This window comes from Theobroma cacao, chromosome 7 (assembly GCF_000208745.1).
Source record: "Theobroma cacao cultivar B97-61/B2 chromosome 7, Criollo_cocoa_genome_V2, whole genome shotgun sequence".
NCBI classification, from domain to species: Eukaryota; Viridiplantae; Streptophyta; class Magnoliopsida; order Malvales; family Malvaceae; genus Theobroma; species Theobroma cacao.
The window spans coordinates 4,584,164-4,608,856 of record NC_030856.1 but is presented as its reverse complement, the minus strand read 5'-3'; the positions used below and the strand labels follow the sequence as shown (position 1 = coordinate 4,608,856).

Sequence of the window (24,693 nt, the reverse complement as noted above, 5' to 3'; positions counted from 1 at the left end):
AACATGACAAGATACCAATATTTGGTGTTAATTTTAATTTTTAAATTTAACAAAATTTTAAGAGAAAATAACAATCATGGAGAGTCAATTATGTACAAGAATTAAAAAAAATTATGAAGAACTTAAGTAGATTGCTAATTGTTACTATAAATTCAAAATAGTTTGCAAATTATTATAATAATGCTAGAACTTATTTTTTATTAATATTATAACTTTATTTGAAGACATTCTTTTGTTCCAATAATTAACATTGATTAGACCATGCATATGGCTATAGACACCCTTTTTAAGAAGAACATTAACAAAATCTTTCTTTTATTAATTACACAAACCAAAAATGAGGGGGGAATGAGGAAATCCACTAGCACATGAGGAAGGAAAAGAAGAGAGAAGAAAGGAATCTGAGAAGGAAAAATTGAAAAGAAAAAAAAAAGTAGGAAAAGCAAATTAAAGCCTTATGTGTGATGTCCAATATTATTGTTCAAATTTTTCCTTTGCTATTTGATCTGACATAATATTGGAATTTGGTTGGTTCCCTTTGGAGACATGGTTTCTCACCTAATTTTACAATGTTGAAAGTTGCTAAGGCTAGGCTCCATTAAAATACAAATGAAATGAAATCATCGACAGTGTTGAATTTCAATTGTTGCTAGGAAGAGATAACTTTGATGTATTAAAAAGTAGATTAACTGCTTGAAAAAATAGATTTAACTGCCTCAATTTTGTCGATTTTGATAATAAACAAACAGAAAGAGACAAGTTTGTGTATGGCAGCTTAAAAGAATATGTTGATCAAATTTGCAGTGAATGAATATAGATTATAGTCAACGTCAATGACATGACAATATATTCTTCTACAACCGGATTTGAACATCGAGCACCAAATAGACACTTTTTGCAACTAGATTTGATCATGAAACACCAAATTCATGCTTCTTACGGTCAAATTTGGTCATGGAGTGTCAGATTGATGTTTCTTGCAGCTAGATTTGGTCATGCAACGTTAGATCGACATTTTTCACGACCAAAACTGATCAAGGAGAGTCAAATCGTGCTTTTTGCAATTAGATCTGGCCATGGTGGCCCTGGTTGGCCACCGCCACCCTCTGGTATCCTTTGAGGATAGAGGAAATTTAAAGAGAGGAGGGAGATAGATGAGTAGAAAGATGAAGAAAAAGAGTTTGTTTTATATGTGTTAGTAATTTTTGAATCTGGTTAAATGTATTTTTATCAATAATTTTTTATGTTATTTCAGTTTAGGTGAAATACCCATTTCAAAGAGTCAGTAATAAGTATTTTGATCTCTCTTGAGATGATCATTCATTGAAGCAAATAATTTCATATAAAGAAAATAAAAAATAGAAAAAAATAGTATTCCATCCCCTAATCAAACATGCCATAAGTTCATTGTTTAAAGCTAAAGTCAATATTATGGAGACAAAGGAAAAGAACATACATAAGAACTCAATCAGAGAATAAGGAACAAGTCATGACAAGCCCGAAACAGATTTAAGCAAGCAAAAGCATACATAGAAGAGGAATAGCGAAAGTAAAAAAATAACCTGTGTGGAGGCCCTAGCTTGGATGATACTTGTGCAAGACTTTGAATAGATGAAATCAGTGAACAAAAAGCCTGGCAGATGACAGGAAGCAAACTTCGTTGCTAATTATTGACCCTGCTACAATGAGTGTATATATCAAAGAAATACTGAATGATAAGTCACTTTCCTTGGAGCTGTTTGATATGAATTGCCCTTTCTTGTCTTCTGTTTCACAACAATAATAAGTCATGACATTGGTTTCGGGGTCACTTCCCTTAAAGCTAGTTTAAAATAATATAGAGATGGAAAAGTGAGAGTGAATACTGCTTCATTTTTCTTAAGCTACTATAATTGCTTAGGAAAAAGAAAGCACCCTAGAAGAATCCAGGATATAATTTATGCAATTAAATTACTTTGTCAAAAGAAAAGTTAGGTGCAAATTGAGCAGAAAGGAAAGATGAAGCAATTAAAGTTCATCCATTGTGTTTGTGGAGAAATAAAATATTAAAAAGTTAGAGAAAGAAAGAGGCATAAGTGGATTATGGGGCAGCAATTTAATTATCATGCCTGAGAGAATCACTTTTCCTACTTCTCCATTATTGACCTCACTTCCCATCTTTCACAAGTACTAACACTGGTATGAAGGGTCTTCTTGACTAAGACAGCTTATGTTACTGTTAATTCTTTAGGATATTTATCTAAATTATGCAATTTTGTATGATAGATTCCCCTTTTAAGTGTCCTGTAATAGACTTATTACATTAGTCAGAATTTATAATTTAGAAAGAGAATTAGTCCAACCTGAAAATTGAAAATTAAGTACCCCAGTCTTGAATTCTTTTCTTGTTGCTGATATAGAAAGATTTGAGAATGCTCAAAATGAAATAGGTTGTAATCTAATGAATTCAGTCTAGTCTATAAGGAGACAGGAAATGAAGTGCTCTGTTGTTTGATGGAGCTTCAGCATCACACTTCTGTTGTTAGTTCCTTGATTGATTTTTCCGTTTAACAAGCCATATCAGATTACTAGACTTGAGAAATATAGAGAAATAAAAGGTACAAGATGGCAATGAAAATCATTTGGTAAAGATATTGATGCAGTGTTACATAATATTTTTTAGCCAAATAGTGACATATAATTAAAAACAACGCTACTGAGCCTCCAAAAGTAGAAGTAGGAGGAGATGGTAGTCCATTCTCAACTAGGGGAAGAGATTAACAGCCTCAATTTTGTGGGCTTTGGCAATAAAAGTGGCAAATTGCCAGTTAAAAAACTCAGAAAGAGGCAAAACTGTGTATGGCAGCTTAAAAGAATAAGCTGATCAGCTTAAATGACAATATGTTCTTCTCATGTGCTGGCAAGTAATTGCTTTCAAATGGATGTTTATGAAATCAACCAATATGTTTGCTGATTTTGGCCTTATATCACAACACTCATCAGCTTTTAAGAGTTCAAACGTTTCGTAAGCAAATTACATATTAAGGCGTAGGATCACCAAATGTTGTAAAATTTGCTCTCCTTCCCTTCAATCAGTGACTGAAAGAAATTGAGATCCGTCCGACCATCAACAAAATTCCATTTATAAATTACAAACTGGGCTATTTTTTGCCTTGGTAGCACTAACAAAATTGTCAAAGTAAAATTCGAATGCCCTTTAGAGTAAAATGTAGGCTGATCTATTATAACAAATTTAATATTTGATTTTACAGTAAATTATAAGTTGATTAATTATCTCATAAATAAGTTATGAGCTAGAACTCCTCGCTGTCCTTCTTTCCCCTTTTAATATTAAATTAACAAGCAGAAATTCCCTTTTTTATTTATGACAAGATCCATATTGTGGACAAATTCTATAACCAACTTTAAGATTAATTTTTTTTTAAGGAAAATATGAAAGTATAGCTAGTTTATATTGAAATCACCTGAGTAAAGAATTGGACCTTAAGCATGCATGGTTCTATATTCCTTATTCAGAGAAGAGCTAAGAAACAAAATTCTAATAGACTTTGAAAGAGATTCATCTCAATGGAAAAAAATAAAACTCCAAGGTATCACAACTATATTTGAAAAACCACTCACTTGGCATAGAAAGAGAGACAATTCAAGAGATGAAGTACATGCACAAATTTACAACAATAAACCGAAAATGAGAAGAGGAACAGAGTAGACCCTTAGCTGCTGCTTCATGAAACATATGTTTAGTAATCACCCCTTCTTCCCCTTTGACACCTTCCGGTCCAGCTTCCTCATCGTCTTTCTTGAGAGCAGCAACATCTTGATGGGTTTCTAAGAATTCACTTGCCTTATTACTTCACTTGCATGCTAATCAATGAAGTCTTGTTTGGTATACGTTGGATCAAACTTGTAGTTAATTTGAGAGAAACCTAGGCCACACTGCATTGGTGCCAATCATGCACACACGACATGCTACACCTTAGCAAGAAGCAGGAACGGAAGTGCTATTGCAACTACTTTAAATTGGCAATCGGACCTTAAAACCAGTTGAAATCCTGGAGAAAAAGATGCATCACAATCATTGAGATAACAAACTGAAGGGCTGACAGAGAAGATAAATGCTTAATTCCCTTGACAGAGTAAACGAAATAATGATAATCAAACCACTTATAGTATATGATTATATTTGAAAGTGAAATGCACTAGATGTGTACTAACCAACAAACAATCAGATGTGGCTACTTGCTTTTGATGGTGGCAATAGAAGCATCACAAGATTCTCATCTTTCAAAAAAAAAAAAAAGAAAAGGGAGAGAGAGATGCTTGAAATCAATTAACATAATATAAGAAATATGAAAAGGAGAGATACTTTGTTGAGTTACGTACCACTGTTGTTAGGCAAATAAGGAGAGAGATATACAAATCAGCTCAACCTTGTAAAGATGGCTCCAATAGAGACTTGGCAACGGGATGGTCCCACTCCACCGATTTCCACAATTCCTTTGTAGATATAATGATTTGCTTAAGAGAAGAAGGAGGAGATGGTTGGCTATCATCAAGCGGGGGAAGAATCTCTTCAAGAGAATCACAAACCATTACTCTATTTGTACTACAAATACTTTTGAGTTCCCGTTAAAAACACAATTTCAATATCCTTAATTTGGGAAGAGTATATTGACGGTAGTACTGTTACTGCTACTCATTCCTTCTTCTTCGATGAATTCGATTTCTGATGCTATTATTTCAAATTTCTGGTCATATTTCTTGGCCTCCCTAAGGTTGATTCTGACATTTACCACTCACCTAAATGTAAACACCCCCGTTTTCTACCATGGTGACCCAAGAAAGTCCGAACCATAAAACAATCACGATTTCACTAAATTTGCACAACTATTCCACAAAAGCCAGCAAAAAAACAATGCACAAAACTATAGATTAAAAAAACAAAAGGAGGGGGATTAATAGGAACCCAAATTTCCCGGTTTCTTGATTCGATTGCATATGAGTGGATCCAAGTAATATTCCACCAAAACTCTCCTAAGCAACCACCTCACCATTCCTATTTCTAAGGGATACCCTTTTCTGGGGTTGAGTTGACTCTTTCTGTATGGTTTTTACCATCTCAGTTTGCGCCCTCCCAAGTTCTCTCTCTCTATTTGCCTTCTGAAGATCCGTCCTTATTCCATTATTCCTTGAATTGCTCAGGTTCGTTACCCGTTTTTATTTACCATAAATGCAACATACTTTTGGTCTTTGGATCTTGACATCTTGTTTACTTTCAACTGCAGAAATTTTCTCTTATCTTTTCCTTCATATTTAAGCTGGTTGGACTCGTTCATATCAAATAAACTAAATCTGCGGGTTAGATTTGTACTCAACACCTAACAGTTCCAAATTTTGGACATTTTTTACCATCCAACTACACGTGAACAACTTTTTAAGTTTTTGACATAAAAAAAAAATTAATTTCTCTAAGAAAAGAAAACATACCGTTTGGCGTTTGGATAAACCACGAAAAAAATACCTCTTCTTCTGGGAAATCAACAATAACCCTAACAATATTCAATTGCTGAAGATCGGAGGGGAAGTTAACACCAGCTTTATAGATTTTACAACCATTTAATTCAATGGTTTTCTCCCAACTGGGTCCCGGGACCCCTGGTTGTTGATAATGACTCATACTAATCTGGTACCGACTTGGTGGTTGTCTTTGACCATGCAAAGCTTGCAAATAAGTATTCAATTCATTCAATTCTGGCATATCTTTATTAGGAATGCATAGCACATGATGCTCTGATGACGCAGCAAAAGCATATATTTTCACTGAACATATCGTTTTTTTTTTCTACTTGTCCTCATTTACGTTTAGGTGGCAAAAAACAATGTAAATATGTTTGATTCTTTGATATTCATGATGAACGTATTTTAGGCGATCTAATTTGATGTTTTGTCTAGGCAACCCCTTGCGAACTCTAAGAAGGTTTGAGGCGTTGAGGGAGTTATTTGTTGTATAAGTTCATGGCTTTACCAACTGATGTTTATTTTCCCCTGCAGTTCACAGGTTAATGGACCTACACCTGCTTTATTGAGATATCTTAGAAGTAGACTTTCTGAGGGTGAAGGTATATTAGTTCACAATGCACATTCAACATAATATCCTTTTAGTCCATAGTCTTTCTGGCATCTCTCTTGCTTCCTCCTCCTTACTGCTAGTGGTGTTTGAAATTTTGATCAAATTTCAAATAGCCATGATATCTGGTTCTGTATTATATGTTGTTTCAAATAATAATAATGAAGCTTTTATTGTAGATTCAGAAGTGAAAACTCCTGCCAAAGAGGAAGTAGTTATTATGGTAGCTCGATTGTCTCTCACTTCAAAGGTATCTCCTTTACCATATCAACCTAAAAATTTGTTTTAAGATTTGAGTCTGATCTTCTATCAGAGTAAAGTGTGTATTTTGTTTGTGATCTTGTTACTGTGGATGTAGAATGTAATAGATAGGTTCAACTTATTACTACCATCTAGCTCTCTGTTTGAGGACATTGGTGGATACTTGTCCTTTCATTGGAACATAGTTTGCATTAGAGGATACACAGATCCAGAAAAATAGGGATCATACTCGATGCATAAGCTTAAGAAAGAAATGAACTCATGGGGTTTGTTCAGATGTTAAGGGTTGGGAAATTGAGAATCTGCCATTAAAAGTTGGGTCTGTGGTTCTGAATTTGATTCATGATGTAGTGTTGCATGCTTTGTACAAATTGCATATCTTTCAGCTTCTTGATGATTATTTTTTCCTGGCAGAAAGCATAGAATTTACTCACTTTGTCTTTCGGTTATTGATTTTGAAATGATGCATTTGGACTTTTTTCAATTTTAGTTTAATGGTGTACGCTAAAATTAAAAAAGAAAAGATTTTTATAGCTCTGAATAAATCCAGAGATTCATTGAATCTTCACTAAATTTTGAATTTGAAATACTGCTTAAATGGAAGATTGATTTGAAATTCCATAGCTAATGTTTTCTCAATTACATATAAGCCCTAAATCTTTGTTAGTTTAATATGTTTTCTACATCATTTTCGACAATTTATATCCAAATTCACTCTCTAAGTTCTTTGTATCCAATTTAACAACTAAAGTTTCTTGTACATGTACTTTCAGGAACTTTCTCTGGACTGCATGGGATTAAGTGTTGTCCCATCTGAAGTATGGGAATCAGGTGAAATTATTAAAGTTAACCTTTCCAGAAATTCCATCCAAGAGCTGCCAATTGAACTTTCCTCATGCTTATCCCTTCAGGTATTTGCCCTCTAATTATCATTTCTTCTAGAAGTATGGACTTCGCTTGTGATGAAGTAAAATGATTTGTGTATCCATGTTTCTGAATTGGGATAAAAGACATATATATTGTTGCTTGAAGCTTCCATAGGATGTTTGCTTGTGAGATCAATTCTGTGGGCATGTAGTTTTAGAATTCATCCCTGATGTATGATGGATGATCTTCTTCTTGAGTTTTAACCAATGACAGATTGGCTGAGTTGGGAAGCAAACTTGTCTGGCTTTCTTAGACTGTTATCTGGTTTAATTGATGATCTGCAACTCTATGGTAACTCATATTTGAATGTGCAGACTTTGATTTTATCGAGGAACAATATTAAAGAATGGCCGTTTGCAATTTTGAAGTCACTTTCCAATCGTTCTTGTTTGAAGCTGGACAATAATCCACTACGGCAGGTAAGCAGGTTTGAATAAAAATTCTTTCTTGTACAATAAACATGAGATCATGTGGAAGACATTTGAAATGAAGAGTGTGTTTTCTAAAATGTTTCTTGTCCCTCAAAATGTTTTTTTTCTTTTGGGAGGAATGCATGCTTGTGCACGCACTAAATAGTCTAATTCATGATTGCCTCCTAGATATGTGGAAAATAAAAAAAAATATGCCCAGTTGGTTAAGGTACCAAATACTGTGTTCTGTCAATAATGGCTCATCAATCTAAAGGTGGTTGATGCATCAGATGATTGAATTGATAACCACCAGTATTGCTGTCTAAGAAAATGGAAACAATCAATTACTGCAAGATTGGTCAGGTTATAAGATATTTAAACCACTGCAATGGTTTGCATATTTCAATTTCTTTGATGCTTGTCTTTGCTGCAAGGCTAGATTTGCTTTACGTAAAACTTTCAGGGCAATATTTGGACAAACTAACTTGATGTCAATACTTGTTTCTGTATCTCAACACATGCATGTTCGTATTTCCATCTGTATGACCTGAACAATCTCTCATTTACTTGATTATAGATTCCATCCGATGGATTTCAAGCAATCTCTATGCTCCGTATACTAGATCTAAGTGGTAATGCAGCTTCATTACCAGAGAATCCAGCATTTTCTAGCTTACCACACTTGAAGGAGCTTTATTTGAGGTCAGTGCAGTGAAAACAGTGAGATGCATGTTCAGTTGCAAAAGTACAAAAGCATTGATTTGTTTATCACGGTAATTTCTGCAAAATGATCTATGTTTTTGCTTTTTGTGCAACATTTGCTATTTGTCTTACTTCTATGTTGACATGACAGACGAGTGCAGCTTCGAGAAGTCCTGTCAGAGATAATGAGCTTATGTCAACTGCAAATCCTAGACTTGGGCCAAAATTCCCTTCAATCAATCCCGGAGGTTAGATATTCTTTTAGGCTGAGCCTCTTATTATGAGTTCTGCATACAAATAAGTTTTGTATGATTGTTAGCATCTGTTGCATGACTTTATTATTTGGCATAAACTGTCTTCACTAATGGTTCTTGTAGTAACATCCACTACATAACTGCTATAACTACTTGGTTTCTTTATTGATCACATGTGAATGTTCTTACAGTTATGTGAAGTTGAATTTGTTTTCCAGTCATTTATTGAGTGATGAAATTGATTTGGTGTTCCTTCATCCTTAGAGTGCAGTGGTTTGTATAAATCCCATCTGGAAAGAATTATAGCTTTCAACCTAGGGCTTTCACATGCTAAAGAAGATGATTATGCTTCTCATAGTCATATCACTTTGTAGTTATGGCCTATAATTATCAATCAGTGTCTCAATACTGGATTGACCTAAACATGTTACAGTTTGTTATAAGACATATACCAGTTTTCATTGTGTTGTTGTCGCTAATTGTTGGCCTGCAGTGAATCGTTTTCTGTCTGTTGTTCTATCTTTTGACACATCAACTGTAATTTAGTCTTTACCCCTTTTTGTTGATTCATTTGCAGGGACTTAACAGCCTTACATCTCTCACTGAACTGGACTTGTCTGACAATAACATTTCAGCACTTCCTCCAGAGCTGGTCAGAATTAGAAAACCCCTGTACTACCTTTCTGATTTTGTTGGTTGTGTGTGGGTTTCTTTTACTGTTGTCTTTCTTCAGATTATATATCATTACACTGTTCTTAGATAATGGTTCTTTTCGCCAGGGTTTGCTTGAACCAAGCCTCCAGGTTTTGAGACTTGATGGAAATCCTTTGAGAAGGTATGTTGCATTTTGAAAATTACCGCTGTATTTTCTTTAAATTTATATTTTGTGGTTCATTGTATAAACTTTGTGGTTTTGTTATTGATAGAAAGAAATAATGCAGAAAAAAAAGTACTACTTCTAAGCTGTAGATAATGTCAAAACTTTAAATACTTCAACAGAGAAGCATTGAAGTTTCCCGAACTTATTTCAGTTTCATGTTTTCTGTTTCTGTTCTAACAGAGCCTAACTCTTGAACTGGTATCTGGTTTTCTGTTTACCTTCATTTTGCAGCATCAGGAGGGCAATTTTGGACAAGGGAACCAAAGCTGTGCTGAAATATTTGAAGGACAAAATTCCAGAGCAATAGTGTGCAAACATCTCTTACTGATTAGGACAGCATGTAACTTTGCCATTTATGTTTGTCTGAAAGCTTGATCTCACTGCAGTGATGCCTTTGATTTTCTTAATTTGAGGTGTGGAGAAGGTAACATAATGAGGAGGTACTGCCATTGATATAATACTATCATCTTTTAAAGGATTGAGGGCATCATAATGCTCTCCAGAATTCATATCAACATGGCAAAACGAAAGGTTGGAAAAGAAAACAACCTGCTTGTATTTTTCCCCCATACACTCCTTTTGCTTGGAGGGTTGTTGCTGGGGCTTAGCTGATGCTCATGGTCCAGTTTTCAACTCTTTGTAACACTTCAATATATGAGAAGTGTTTTTATTTGTATGTTTTTCAGTAACCCTGTCCTTCCTGGGTTTTGTATTTTTGCTTGTTTTCCTCCTTTTGCTTCCATTTCTGCTGCTGCTTCTCTCTTAGAAACAGATGACTTCTTGGGAAGGCTTACTGCTGCCACAGGGGGGATTTTCCTTAACATGGTAGAGAATAGGTTCCATTGAACCACAAATGCGAGCTTGACCTACCTTGCACTTTTATATGTTAAAACAGCACTGACAGGGGATTTCTTTATGCTGAGAGACAATAGTCGTTTTTCTTCATAACACTTCTCTGGAGTCTCCACTGCTGATGAATTTGTTACTGAGTTAGATCACACAAATCAGTTCCTGCAAAGCTGACGCTTGTTGAGAAGAGCGATAGTGATGGTGGTTTAGGTGAGATGCTACGTTATTTGATGCATGGCTTGGTACCAAGCATTGACATTTTACAGCACTTTTTCAGTCGCAATCACAGTGTTAAACTAGTCCTAAATAGTTATAAGCTGATTATCTCATAGAACTCCTCTCTGTACTCTTTCTTTCCCTTTCGATATAAACTACACAAGCAGAGGTAGAATGTTTAAGTGAACCATCTTGTGGACAAATTCCACAACCATCCATTGTGATTCAATTTCTTTTTATGAAAATATGCAAAGTATAGTTGATATTGAAATCACCTGAGTATTTAAGTTCTTTGTCCCGAGAAGAGCTAAGATACCAAATTCTAATAGACATTGAAAGAGATTCATCTCATTGTAAAACACAAAACTCCAAATTCTCACAACTGTACTTGAAAAACCACTCACTTCACATAGAAAGAGAGACAAATCAAGGGATGTATTACATGGACAAATTTACAACAATAAACAGCCGATGAAGTAAAAATGAGATTAGGAACAGAGTAGACCATTAGCTGCTGTTTCATGAAACATTTGCTTGGTAATCTTGCCTTCTTACTCTTTCACACCTTCTGCTCCAGCTTCCTCATAGTCTTTCTTGAGAGCAGCAACATCTTCACGGGTTTATGAGAATTCACTTGCCTTCATTCCTTCACTTGCATAGTAATCAATGAAGTCTTGTTTGGCATACACTAGATCAAAGTTGTGGTTAATTTGGGAGAAAGCCTAGGTCATGACTGTGTTGTTGCCAATCATGCACTCAGGCATGCTACACATTAGCAATATCACCCTCAGGTACCGTTGTGGCTGGCTGGTAAATGATGTCATCCTTAGATCTCATATGGCATTGCGATCTAGCTGCATTTTTTATGCCAAACAAAGCACAGAATTCTAATTAAAAATCCAGATTGTAGTGTTTGTTCCAATCTCAGAAGTAGGAAGGGAAGTGCTACTGCAAAAAAGCATTGGACCTTGAACATGATTTAAAATTCCTTGTTCAAAAAAAAGCTAAGAAGCGAAATTCTAATAGAGATTGAAAGAAATTTATCTCATTTGGCAAAATAGAACTCCAAATTCTCATGACTGTACTTGAAAAAACCACTCACTTGACATAGAAAGAGAGACAATTCAAGAGATGAGGTACATGCACAAATTTACAACAATAAACAGAAAATAAGATGAGGAACAGAGTATACCATTAGCTGCTGCTTCATAAAACATATGTTTAGTAATCTTCCCTTCTTCCTCTTTCACACCTTCTCCTCCAACTTCCTCATTGCCTTTCTTGAAAGCAGCAACATCTTCCCGGAATCCTAAGAATTCACCTGCCTTCGTTCCTTTACTTGCATACTAATAAATGAAGGATTGTGGCATACAGCAGACCAAACTTTGGGAGAAAACCTAGGCCACAACTGTGTTGTTGACATCTCGTATGGGATTGCGATCAAGCTGAAGCCAAACAAAGCAGAAACTTACGATTAAAAATCCAGATTATATTGAATTTGTTCTCAATCATTGAGATAATAAACTAAAGGACTGAGAGACAAGATAAACGCTTTTCCCTCAACAGAGTAAATGAAATAATGATAATCAAACCGCTTATAGTACGTGATTATATATGAAATTGAAATGCACTAGATGTCTACTAACCAACAAACAATCAGATGTGGCTACTTGCTTTTGATGGTAGCAATAGGAGCATCTCACGATTCTCTCCACCAATTGAATAGACTGTCAAGAGAGGAGCTTGAAATCAATAGAAATATAAAAGGAGAGAAGCTTTATTGAGTTACATACCATTCTTGTCAGGCAAATAAGGAGAGAGATATACAAGTCAGAGCCTCCAGTGCGTAATAAATGGCTCCAGTACAGACTTGGCATTGGGATGATCCCACTCCGCCGATCTCAACTGCTCCCTTGAAGATATAAAGAATTCCTTAAGAGAGGGAGGAGGAGATGGTTGGCCATCATCAAGTAGTGGAAGATACAGAGGAATCCTCTGCAATTTTGGACAATGATCGATTGTAATCTTTTCAATAGAATCACACACCATTACTCTATTTGCACCACAAATACTTTTCAGATCCGGTAACAACCTCAAGTCCAATTTCCTTAATTTGGGAAGAGTGAATTGGATGGTATTACTGTTACTACCACCCATTCTTTCTTCTTCAACGAATTCCATTTCTGATGCTATTATTTCCTCCATGCCGTGACATATCTCAACAGTTAACACTTCCAAATTTGGGAGGTTACTTAGCACCCAACTACACGTGAACAACTTTTTTATTTTTTCACATCTAAATATATAAATTTCTTTAAGAAAAGAAAACATGCCATTTGGCGTTGGGATAAAACATGGAAAAAACACCTCTTCTTCTGGGAAATCAACAATGCCATAGTTAATTCTCAATTGCTGAAGATCGGATGGGAACTTGACACCATTTCTACAGATCTTACAACCAGATAATTCAATGTATTTATCCCATGGGCTGTCATTAGGGATTTTTTTAAGACCCACAACCACGTAGTATCGAATAAGCCGTTGTCCTCGACTCTGCGAAGTTTGCACAAAAGTATTCAATTCATTCAAGTCATAAAACCACCCTTTAAAGTAGAGCAACTTCCTTAACTCACCTATCTCTTCTCCTCTAACACATACTGGTTGATCGTCATCAAATATCACCAGGTCCCGCAAGCATGAAAATTTTGGAAATATTCCACGCGGGACATAGTTGATTGCTCTACCTGAAAGATCCAACTTCTTTAAAGCTTCAAGTTTTGAGAAAGATGGCACCTCTTCTAAATAATCACATCTTCTTACCAATAACACAGTGAGAGCTTCCAAGTTAAAGATGGAACTTGGTAAAATTCTAAAATTATTCCCGGAAAGGTCAAGAACTTTGAGTCCCTTCATTTGCTCAAAGAAACAATCTGGAATACTCTTTATACCACAATCAGACAACAATAAAGTTGTGAGCATCTGGCAGTTTGGTGGTGACATTTGTGATGGAATTTGCAAGCCATAATTACTCATCAATGAAACCTTTTCTAAATCTTTTGTCCATTCTTGCACATGTGGTATCTCTTTCAATTGCAAGCCGGCTCTTACTAGGAACCGTGGTCTCGTGATTCGTAGCGCCATGTCTCTCACAAGATCATGCAACTTCACAAGTTCTGGATATTCACAATTTTCTAACAAGCAATTATTTTTGAGTTCATTCAATATGGTATACCCCTGATCAAGCTCTGCTTGTTGGCTATCCATTTCTTCCACAAGCCCCTCGGCAATCCAAAGTTCTATTAGTATCCTTTCATGGATACTATAATCTTCGGGATATAATGCACAATAGAGGAAGCAATGCTGGACTCTTTCATGTTCTAAATGGTCATAGCTAAATTGGAGTTGCTGAAGTACCTTTTCATCTAACCCAGTCACACCTCTTACACGTCGACTTAATTCATTTAGTGCATTCCTCCATTCATGAACATTTGTTATGCCCTTCATACTGCTAGCTACTGTAACTATAGCTAACGGCAAACCAGCACATTGTTCAACAACGGATTCCACAATTGGGAACAGATCTGGATATTTGAGAACATCTCTACCTACTTTCTCCAAAAACAAACTCCACGCATCTTGTTTTGGAAGAGTAGGCATTCTAATTTCTCGACAACCCAAATAGCGACACACATCCAACATCCGAGTCGTTACCACTAACTTACTCCCGTTAGAAAGGTCGGGGATTCCTACTTCTTCAAGAGAAAGTTTGTCCCATAGATCATCTAAAATTAAAACATACCTGCCCCTTCGAGTCAACATTTCATTTAACATTCCTGCCCTTATAGTTTCATCCTCATCTTCATGAAGCTTTTCTCTCATTGCACGTAAGATGCCTTTTTGAATGTTGGAGATGTTCATCTCCTTTGATACGGTGATCCATATAATAGTGTTGAACTTTTCAGTCTTTTTTAAGAGTTGGTTGTTGATGAGCTTCATGATTGTTGTTTTACCTAATCCTCCCATTCCCCAAACACCAATCTTTCCAATATCATCATCCATCAAGCATGTCCAAATTTCTTCCATACAGATCTCTGCAGCTTTCCCAACTAAATTTGTTGTTGACAAAGCTTGTCCAATCCACATAAGGTCATCGACTACCAAACCTTGATCAAACTTACCCTGTTGAAGAAGCTCCTCAACTTCTTGTATCTTTTTTAAAACATCTTCCATGCAAAATCCACGTGAGATGGAAATGCTTTGCGCAACTCTTTGATCAAGGTTTTGTATCTCATCATTTATTCTTTCAACATTTCGGAACCATACATCAACTTGTGACTTCAGTTTCTTCCTCGGATGCAGCTCTGCCCTCTTTCTTGATTCAACGTCTTGCTTCAGGGCATTTAAATCAACCAATTTTCTTTTTAGGTCAATCATTTTCTGATCAAGACTTCTATGGTTGTCCCAGTATTTAACAACCATATTCCCAACAGTCTCCATGTCTTCAGTCCCTACATAACACCAAAATAGTATGTTATATATAATATATTTTGGTAGATTTTATCCACATAATGATAGCCATTTACAAATGAAGTAGACTCAATAAACTTGTAAGCAACATTGTTTTCTTGGATACATACCTGTAAAGAGGTTTAATTAATTTGACAAGATGGATATTACAGATGTGAATCAAAATATATTATTTCTATAATTGTATAGGCCCCTAAAGAGGGAAGAAAATCACTCTAGAAGTCAAAAGCATGTCCTAAAGTGTAATTGTAGGTAATTATATATTATCAAAATGATGAACATAAATACATGAAAACAACTTTTTAAATGGAAGGCAGATGATTGTTGTTTCTATGTTAAAAGAAAATCAATCTTCTGTCTTTGCAATTTTCAATTAACTATTATGTTGGAACAATTTTTCAATTTTCAGGTTCTATCTTTTTAAAGATTATAATATTTTCCTCTTGACCAGATTAAATTAAGTGGAGAGTTGGTGAAGCATTTGGAGGTGGACAGAAATAATAAAACAAAACCTCAGGCATAAATGCATGAAATATAACAAAAGAAACTTTCTTGCTGTTAATGAGAATCCAGAGAAACAGATATGGGAAGTTAAAAGTACCTGTCCTGACTGACTCTGATATTCGAGAGATCCTAAGCAGAGCGGAGAAGAAACTAGTGAACAAATTAAGGTTCAGAAACTGATAACCAGAAAGCTTGTTCAGCCAAATCTTGTGTGCCTAAACAATGCTGACAAAATGTTACATGAAGAGCACATATATACTGGAACCAGGTATGCAATTTTCTTGCATTTTATGAAAATAAAAAAGAATCAAACAATGGGAAGTTCAAATGTTCCTTCCCTACCTCACTGGTATAAAAAAGGAATACGATTCTTGACCCTAAATTTGTCTTAATACTAAGTGGCGAATTTCATTCATTTAATTTTAAACATTCTGTTTAATGAGTAAGGCTTTTTAATGCAACCCCAACATCAATCCTAGTTATTTTATCACCCTTCTCTTAAACATCATTTGCTGAAACACTGAATAGATGTTGGTTGCCCTTATTTTGTCATTTGTCAACCTGGAAACCTCATCTAGAGAAACGTAATCCCTTTGAACTTGATCGCTTACTGCCACTACACATGAGATTATCACTTCCCTTCTAATAGTGTACTTATTCTTTCATCCATAAGAATAGGTATCCATGTTCAAGATTACTTGCAGAAGTATTCTCAAGATTCAAGAATCATTCAATTGCAATACTTGCAAAATACTATAGGGATTCTAAATCTACATCTACATCTGCTCAGGGTGGAGTATATCTACTCTATTCTTTGAAAGTAATCATGTTTTCATGTAGTATACTATACGGAATAGAGGAAAAAAAATAACTATTATGTGAGAATAATATAAGACATGAATATTATGTAGTTTGGTTGACATTATTTTCATGTTTAGTTGGTAAAAATAGATTTGAAATAACAAAGAATAAGTGATGAAAATATAAAAATATCTTTTATTATAATCTATGATTTTCAATTTAAAATATTTATTTTTTTACAATTTATTTAAAATATTAATAATTTTTAAATTAAAAATTTAATTTGATTATTTATTTTTATTTTTTCCCTATTTTTTATTTTTTAAATATTAAAATATTAAAAAAATTATTTAAAATATTAATAATTTATGAGTAAAATTGTCATGATTATTTTATTTTATTTTGAAAATATTCAAATATTAAAAATTTATAATTAAAATTTTATTTTATTTTTCTTTTGTTCCTTTTCCTTCTTCTTGGTCGCCGAGCAAGATTTGGCTATGGGACAACGAATCAAGTGTTTCACGCGACCAGATCTGATCGTGTAGTGCTAGATCGACACTTCCCATAATCAGATCTGGCCATGGAGCACCAGATTGACACTTCCCACAACCAGATCTGACTATGGACTATCGATCTAGTTTTGGTGGCATCAATTGGTTGCCACTATCCTTTATTGTCCTCTCGTGGTAAAGGAAATTTAGAGAAAGAAGCAGAGAGGCAGATGAGTAGAGAGAGAAAGAAAATGAGAAAAATAAAGGTAGGTTTGTAATTGTCAAAATTAGTTAAGGGCATTTTGTCCAATGATTTTTTTGATGCTATTTGAGCTCGAGTGGAATAGTCATTCTAAGGGAAGACGTTGGTAATGACTATTTTGACTTTTCTAGAAAAGATCATTTTGAGAAATTATCATTCCGTAGAGCAAACAATGCCATAGAAGGGGAATAAAGAATACAGGGAGAATGGCTATTCCTTTTCCCCTGACCAAACATGAAAGTTTTATAAACAAATTACAGTGAGGGAAGGAAATTGAGATCAGTCCAACAAGCAACAAAATTCTATTTATAAATTACAAACAGGAGATCCACATGAGGGGTAATTAGCTCTTAATATTAATTGTTACTAGTTTCACTGCAATACCATTGATATTGCCTTAAGCCCATAGTTTAAAGCTAAAGTCAATATCTTGGTGACAAAAGAAAAGAATAGAAGAACTCTAACAGAGAATAAGGAACAAGTGGTGACAAGCAGAAGAATACAAAGAAACGGAATAGCGGAAGTAAAAAAATACCTGTCTAGAGGTCCTAGATTGGCTGATACTTGTGCAGGACTTTGAATAGATAAAAGCAGTGAAGAAAATGCCTACCAGTACCAGAGGACAAGATATAAACTTCCATGCAAACTATAGAACCTGCTAGAATAAGTGAATATAGCAAAGAAATACTGAATGATCAAGTACTGGTCAAAGAGAAGAAAGAGTAGTTGTGCCTTATCGTGTTTATAGATATTCAATCAAGGAAAAAGGAAGTGAGAAGAAAAGGTCTAAGAGAAACAAAATGAAGTGCTAAGGAAGGTTCAAAGTAAGACAAGAGAAATGAATATACGAGTCAATTGTCATGGACTCTGTGCCACAAGGAAGAATCGAAGCAAATTGCAGTCAAGTGGTAAATTACATCTTTTTTTATTCGTTGTTTAATTTTGGTCTGACAATCTGTCGGCAATATTTGCAAGGCCAACTACTGATTGTTTTATATTGATTTCTTAATTGTTTTCTCTCAAAACTGATGAAGGTTAGATAAAACTACCCTGTGGAAGGCATAGAAGAAAGCTCGCCACCTTAAAGAAAGTCCAAGAGATCCCCTGTGAGCATGCCGTGGCAATTACGAGGGAAAACAATGTGAAAGAATTGAAAATTTAATTCATCCAATTATAGCAGTAAAGAAATAATAATTGTCATACTCCTCTTATTAGATAAAAAATTCTGTGTCCTCTTCCACCAAACCAGTACAACCATTAATCTACCAACTTCCACAAAATGCATTTGTTTTTTTTTTTTTTTTGACATTCAGATATTTATTGCCCCAGGTTAATCTCACAATGGCACTGGTGAAGAGAAACAATAATGGCCATTTGAACCTGTTTAGTTTGCTTCTAAATAAATGCAATGAATTGTGCTCGAGTTGTTCAAATTAAAGAACTGAATCAATGGATTAACTATTGATTGTTTTATATTAAATATTTCTTTAGTGTTTTTTTTTTTTAATTGGCAACTACTCTGTGCAGGGTATAGAAGAAAGTCCAAGAGAACCCCTGTAAGCATGGCGTGGCACTTAAGAAGGACAACAATGTGAAAAGATTGAAAATTTAGTTCATCCAATAATAGCGGTAAAGAAATAATAAATGTCATACTCCCGCTAGATTAAATAATTGTGTCCTTATCTTCCACCTAACAAATTTAAACTGATTCAACAGATTAAAATAAAATTTAATTAAAATGCTTTCGTGCTCGAATTAAAGAGCTAAGTTAATGGATTAAGAATAGCAAAAAAATGATGAATTCTAAGTCAATGGATTTCATAACTTCGACAAAATCAGATCACCAAGCTTCAAAGCAACCGTTCATAACTTGAGACCTTTTCTCCCTTCACTTCTCCTTGACCCCTCAGCCCCCTTAGGGCATGTTTGATTCACGAATATGAAAAAAATAACTATTATGTGAGAATAGTATAGCATATGAATATTTTGTAATTTGGTTCATGAAATGAAATTATCATTATACCATTGGTTTAATATTTGGTTAGTAAAAATAGGTTTAAAATAAGAAAAGAATAACCGATGAAAAGACAAAAGTATCTTTTATTATAATATATGATTTTCAATTTAAAATATTTTTTGACAATTTATTTAAAATATTAATAAGCTTCTAATTAAAAATTTAATGATTATTTATTTTTATTTTTTCTCTCTATTTTTTATATTAAAAATATTAAAAATATATATTTTATTTAAAATATTAATAATTTATAAGTAAAATTGTCATATGGTTATTTTATTTTATTTTTAAAATAGTAAAAATTTATAATTAAAACTTTGAAACTTTAAAATTTTTATTTTATAATTTATTTTATTTTTAAAATAAAATTTTATTTTATTTTATAATTTTAAAATATTAAAATTGTATAGGTCAATTTAGAAGTCAAAAGCATGTCTTAAAAAGTGTAATTGTAGATAATTAAGGATAATCAAAATGATGAACATAAATACATGAAAACAGATGATTGTGAAATTGAGAGGAAAATGTGTGGCAAAAACGAATACGCTTCTTGCCTCTAAGTTTTTAATGATGAATATGAGAAACAATAGACAACGAAAAGAAACCAATATGCTGTAGCAAGTGGCTTTAAAATGGAGATTTATGAAATAAACCAACATTTTAATTTTATACAACCAAGCACTAAAATTTGACTGTGAGGTAAGTTTTAAATCGATTTCCCGAAGGTATTCTAAGGAATCAAGAATCATTCAATTGGAATACTTGCAAAATACATAGGGACCAAAAGTATATTGTGATGGAAGCATGATGACGAAAATGTTGTTAAATTCTCTGTTTATTCAGGATTGATGATGCGGTATAGACTTTCGAAATGTAACTGCCATGTGGAGGGTTGGTTAGGAAGAAAGTCCAAGAGACCCCCCCAAGCATGGCGTGGCAATTAAGAAGGAAAACTTAATGTTCAAAGATTAAAAATTTATATAATTAATGTCCTACTCCCATTAGATTAAATAATTTTGTGTCCACCATACAAATTTAAACTGAGTCAATGGGTTAACAAAATTTAGATTAAAAAATGGTTTCGTACTCGAATTAAAGAGCTGAGTCAATGGATTAAGAAATGCGGAAAAATGATGAATTCTAAGACAATGAAGTTCATCCTTCGTTTTTTTAAAAAAATATTTTATTGCAAATTCCACAATAATCTTTAAGATTCAATTTTTTTATGGAAATATGCAAGTATAGTTTTATATTGAAATCACTTCAGTAAAGAATTGGATCTTGAACATGGTTTTAAATTCCTTGTTCTGAGAAGAGCTAAGGAACATAATTCTAATAGACATTGAAAGAGATTCATCTCATTGGAACACACAAAACTCCAAATTCTCACAAACGTAATTGAAAAAACCACGCACTTGACATAAAAAGAGAGACAATTCAGGTGATGAGGTACATGCACAAATTTACAACAATAAACAGAAAATAAGATGATGAAAGGAGTAGACCATTAGTTGCTGCTTCATGAAACATATGTTTAGTAGTCTTCCCCTTCTTCCTTTTTGACACCTTCCGCTCCAACTTCCTCATAGTTATTCTTGAGAGCGGCAAGATCTCCCCGGCTTCCTAGGAATTCACCTGCCTTCGTTCCTTCACTTACATACTAATGAATGAAGGCTTGTTTGGCATACATCGGATCAAACTTGTGCTCAATTTGGGAGAAAACCTAGGCCACGACTGTGTTGTTGACAATCATGCACCCAGGCATGCTACACCTTAACAATATCTCGTATGGGATTGCGATCAAGCTGCATTTGTGACACCAAACAAAGCACAAAATTCAGATTGTAGTGAATTTGTTCTCAATCACAGAAGCACAAAGGGAACTGCTATTGCAATTACCTTCAAATGGCGATCGAAAGATATATCATAATCATTGAGATAACAAACTAAAGCGCTAACAGACAAGATAGATGCTTTTCCCTTGTTAGAGTAAACGAAATATTAATAATCTGACCGCCTATAGTATATGATTATATTTAAGATTGAAATACGCCACTCGATGCCTACTAACCCATCAACAAACAGATGTGGCTGCTTGCTTTTGATGGTAGCAATAGGAGCATCTCACGACTCCCACCACTAATTGAATAAACGATCAAGGGAGAGCGATGCTCGAAATCAATTAACATAACATAAGATATATAAAGAAAGGAGAGATGCTTTGTTGAGTTACATACCATTGTTGTCAGTCTTAAATAAGGAGAGACATATACAAATCAGAGGCTCCAGCTTAAAAACTTTGGCTTAAATAGAGACTTGGCATTGGGATGGTCCCACTTCAGCGACTCCCAATATTCCTTTGAAGTTATAGCCAATCCTTTAAGAGATGGAGGAGGAGATGCTTGGCCAGCATCATGCAGGTGAAGATACAGAGGGATCCTCTGTAATTTTGGACAGCAATGGATAATAATCTCTTCAAGAGAATCACAAACCATAACTCTATTTGCACTACAAATACTTTTCAGTTGTGCTAAATACAACAATTTCAATATCCTTAATTTGGGAAGAGTAAGTTGGATGGCATTACTGTTACTACCACCCATTCCTTCTTCTTCAACGAATTCCATTTCTGATGCTATTATTTCCTTCATTTGGTCACATCCCCAAACAGTTAACACTTCCAAATTCGGGACGTTCTTTAGCACCCAACTCCGCGTGAACAACTTTTTTATTTTTTCACATTCAAAAATATAAATTTCTTTAAGACAAGAAAACATGCCTTTTGGTGCTGAGATAAACCATGGAAAAAACGCCTCCTTTTCAAGGAAATCAATAATGCCGTGGTTAATACTCAAGTGCTGCAGATCGGAAGGGAACTCAACACCATCTCTACAGATTTTACAACCATCTAATTCAACGTGTTTTTCCGATTTGTGTTGAGTGTAGACTTTTTCATCACCCACACCAATGTGGTATCCATTAAGTTGTTGTCCTCGACTCTGCAAAGCTTGCACAAAAGTATTCAATTCATTCATGTCATAGAACCTCCCTTTAAAGTACTCCAACCTCCTTAACTCACCTATCTCATCTCCTTTGACGCATGCTTGATGCGGTTTATGGTTATCAACTATCACCAAGTCTCGCAAGCATGATAATTTTGATAATATACCACTGGGGACTTCTTCCACATCCAGATGAAGATAATTGAGATTTACCAACCTTTCCACCCCATGCGGAAGATTCTTGATTTTTGTGTCTTTAAGATCCAACTTCTTTAAAGCTTCAAGTTTTGAGAAAGATGGCAACTTTTCTAAAGGAGGGCATCCTTTAACCAATAATACAGTGAGAGCTTCCAAATTAGAGATGGAACTTGGCAAACTTTTAATACTATTGAAAGAAAGGTCAAGAACTTTGAGTCCCTTCATTTGCTCAAAGAAACAATCTGGAATACTCTTTATATAGCAAAAGGACAACAATAAAGTTGTCAGCATCTGACATTTCGGTGGTGATATTTGTGATGGAATTTGCAAGTGAGAATTAAACATCAATGAAACCTTTTCCAAATCTTCTATCCATTCGCGCTCATGAGGTATCTCTTTTAATTGCAAGCCGGCTCGTACCAGAAATTGTGGTCTCGTGATGCGTAGTGCCATGTCTCTCACGAGGTCATGCAACTTCACACATCGGATAGATTCACCATTTTCTAACAAGCAATTATTTTTGAGTTTATTCAGTATGGTATACCCCTGATCAAGCTCTGCTTTTTGGCTATCCATCTCTTCTACAAGCCCCTCAGCAATCCAAAGTTTTATTAGTTCAAATTCAGAGATATTCCAATCTCGGGGATATAGTGCACAATAAAGGAAGCAATGCTGGACTCTTTCTTTTAAATGATCATAGCTAAACTGGAGTTGCCGCAATACCATGTCATCTAACCCAGTCACACCTTTTACACGTCTACTTAATTCATTTAGTGCATTCCTCCATTCATGAATATCTCTTTTGCCCTTCATACTGCTAGCTACTGTAACTACAGCTAACGGCAAACCAGCACATTGCTCAGCAACAGATTTCACGATTGGTAACAGGTTTTCATATTCCAAAACATCTTGACCTACTTTCTCCAAGAACAAACTCCATGCATCTTGTTTTGGAAGAGTAGGCATTTTAACTTCTCGACAACTCAAATAGCGACACACATCCCGCATCCGAGTTGTTACCACTAACTTACTCCCATTAGAAGGCTGAGGGATTCCTAATTCTTCAAGAGAAAGTGTGTCCCATAGATCATCCAAAATTAACACATACCTGCCTTTTCGAGTCAACAATTCGTATAGCATTCCTGCCCTTATTGTTTTATCCTCATCTTCAGGAAGGGGTACTCCCATTTTACGTGAGATGCCGTTTTGAATTTTGGAGATATTGATCTCCCTTGATACGGTGATCCATATCACAATCTTGAACTTTTCAGTCTCTTTTAAAAGTTGGTTGTTGATAATCTTCATTATGGTTGTTTTCCCCACTCCTCCCATTCCCCAAACACCAATCTTTCCAATATCATCATCCATCAAATATGTCCAAATTTCTTTCAAACAGATCTCTGCAGCTTTTCCAACTAAAGTTGTTGTTGCCAAAGCTTGTCCAATCCATGTAAATTCATCAACTACCAAACCTTGATCAAACCTACCCTGTTGAAGAAGTTCCTCAACTTCATGTATCTTTTTTAAAACATTTTCTGTGTGAAATCCACATAAGAAAATAGGGGTTTTCTCAACTCTTTGTTCAAGGTTTTGTATTTCACCATTAATTCTTTCAATATTTTTCAACCATAAATGAACTTCTTTCTTGAGTTTCTTACTCGGAAGCAACTCTGGTCTCATTCTTGATTCAGTGTCTTCCTTTAGGGCATTTAAACCCTCCAGTTTTCTTTTTAGGGTAATCAGGTTCTGGTCAAAGCTTCTATGGTTGTCCCAGTGTTTATCAACCTTATTTAGAACAAAATCCATGGCTGCAGGCACCTACATAACACCAAATGGTACATTATAATATATTTTGGTAGATGTTATCAACATAATCATACCACATTTAAAAATAAAGTAGACTCCATAAACTCGTTGATACATACTTGTAAGGAGCTTATATTAATTAGACAAGTTGGATATCAAAGATGTGAATCAAAATATATTGTCTTTATCATTGTATACGCCCTTAAACAGGGAAGAAATTCACTCTAGAACTCAATAGCATGTTTAAAGTGTAATTTTAGGTAATTAGATATCATCAAAATGATGAACATAAATGCATGAAAACAAATTTATAAATGAAAGGCAGAAAATTCTTCTTTTTATGTTCAGATACTCTTCTATCTTGTAGTTTCAAATAGGGATGTAAATGGGCTATGGTTATATGGGTAACCATGGGTATCTAACCCGATAACATAAGGTGGATAAGGCTTTAAAACC

General features: G+C 34.6%; 3 protein-coding genes and 1 long non-coding RNA gene across 8 annotated transcripts; 2 read left to right on the top strand and 2 right to left on the bottom strand.

Moving 5' to 3' along the window:
• Positions 5,563–7,228, top strand: LOC108662964. The gene is made up of 4 exons (XR_001928860.1): positions 5,563–5,686; positions 6,052–6,119; positions 6,307–6,377; positions 7,162–7,228. It is a non-coding gene; the product is annotated as an uncharacterized LOC108662964 (long non-coding RNA).
• LOC18593889 (plant intracellular Ras-group-related LRR protein 6) lies at positions 8,599–10,011 on the top strand. The gene is made up of 4 exons (XM_018125063.1): positions 8,599–8,675; positions 9,259–9,333; positions 9,461–9,516; positions 9,793–10,011. Exons 1-4 carry the CDS (start codon positions 8,613–8,615, stop codon positions 9,866–9,868), a joined length of 270 nt encoding a protein of 89 aa, XP_017980552.1. The 5' UTR covers positions 8,599–8,612; the 3' UTR covers positions 9,869–10,011.
• LOC18593891 (probable disease resistance protein At4g27220) lies at positions 10,990–15,123 on the bottom strand. 5 transcript variants are annotated; one of them, XM_018124991.1, is made up of 4 exons: positions 12,420–15,123; positions 12,273–12,368; positions 11,819–12,071; positions 10,990–11,480 (listed from the first exon to the last, which is right to left on the bottom strand). In XM_018124991.1, the coding sequence occupies exon 1, from the start codon at positions 15,121–15,123 to the stop codon at positions 12,457–12,459; it is 2,667 nt and encodes an 888-aa protein (XP_017980480.1). In that variant the 3' UTR covers positions 10,990–11,480; positions 11,819–12,071; positions 12,273–12,368; positions 12,420–12,456. The 5 variants fall into 5 exon arrangements, with proteins under 5 accessions (XP_017980480.1, XP_017980479.1, XP_017980481.1 ...); XM_018124990.1 differs by having other exon boundaries at positions 12,273–12,353; XM_018124992.1 differs by having other exon boundaries at positions 12,273–12,353; positions 12,454–15,123.
• Positions 20,609–24,237, bottom strand: LOC18593886 (probable disease resistance protein At4g27220). The gene is made up of 2 exons (XM_018124989.1): positions 21,469–24,237; positions 20,609–21,036 (listed from the first exon to the last, which is right to left on the bottom strand). The coding sequence occupies exon 1, from the start codon at positions 24,235–24,237 to the stop codon at positions 21,508–21,510; it is 2,730 nt and encodes a 909-aa protein (XP_017980478.1). The 3' UTR covers positions 20,609–21,036; positions 21,469–21,507.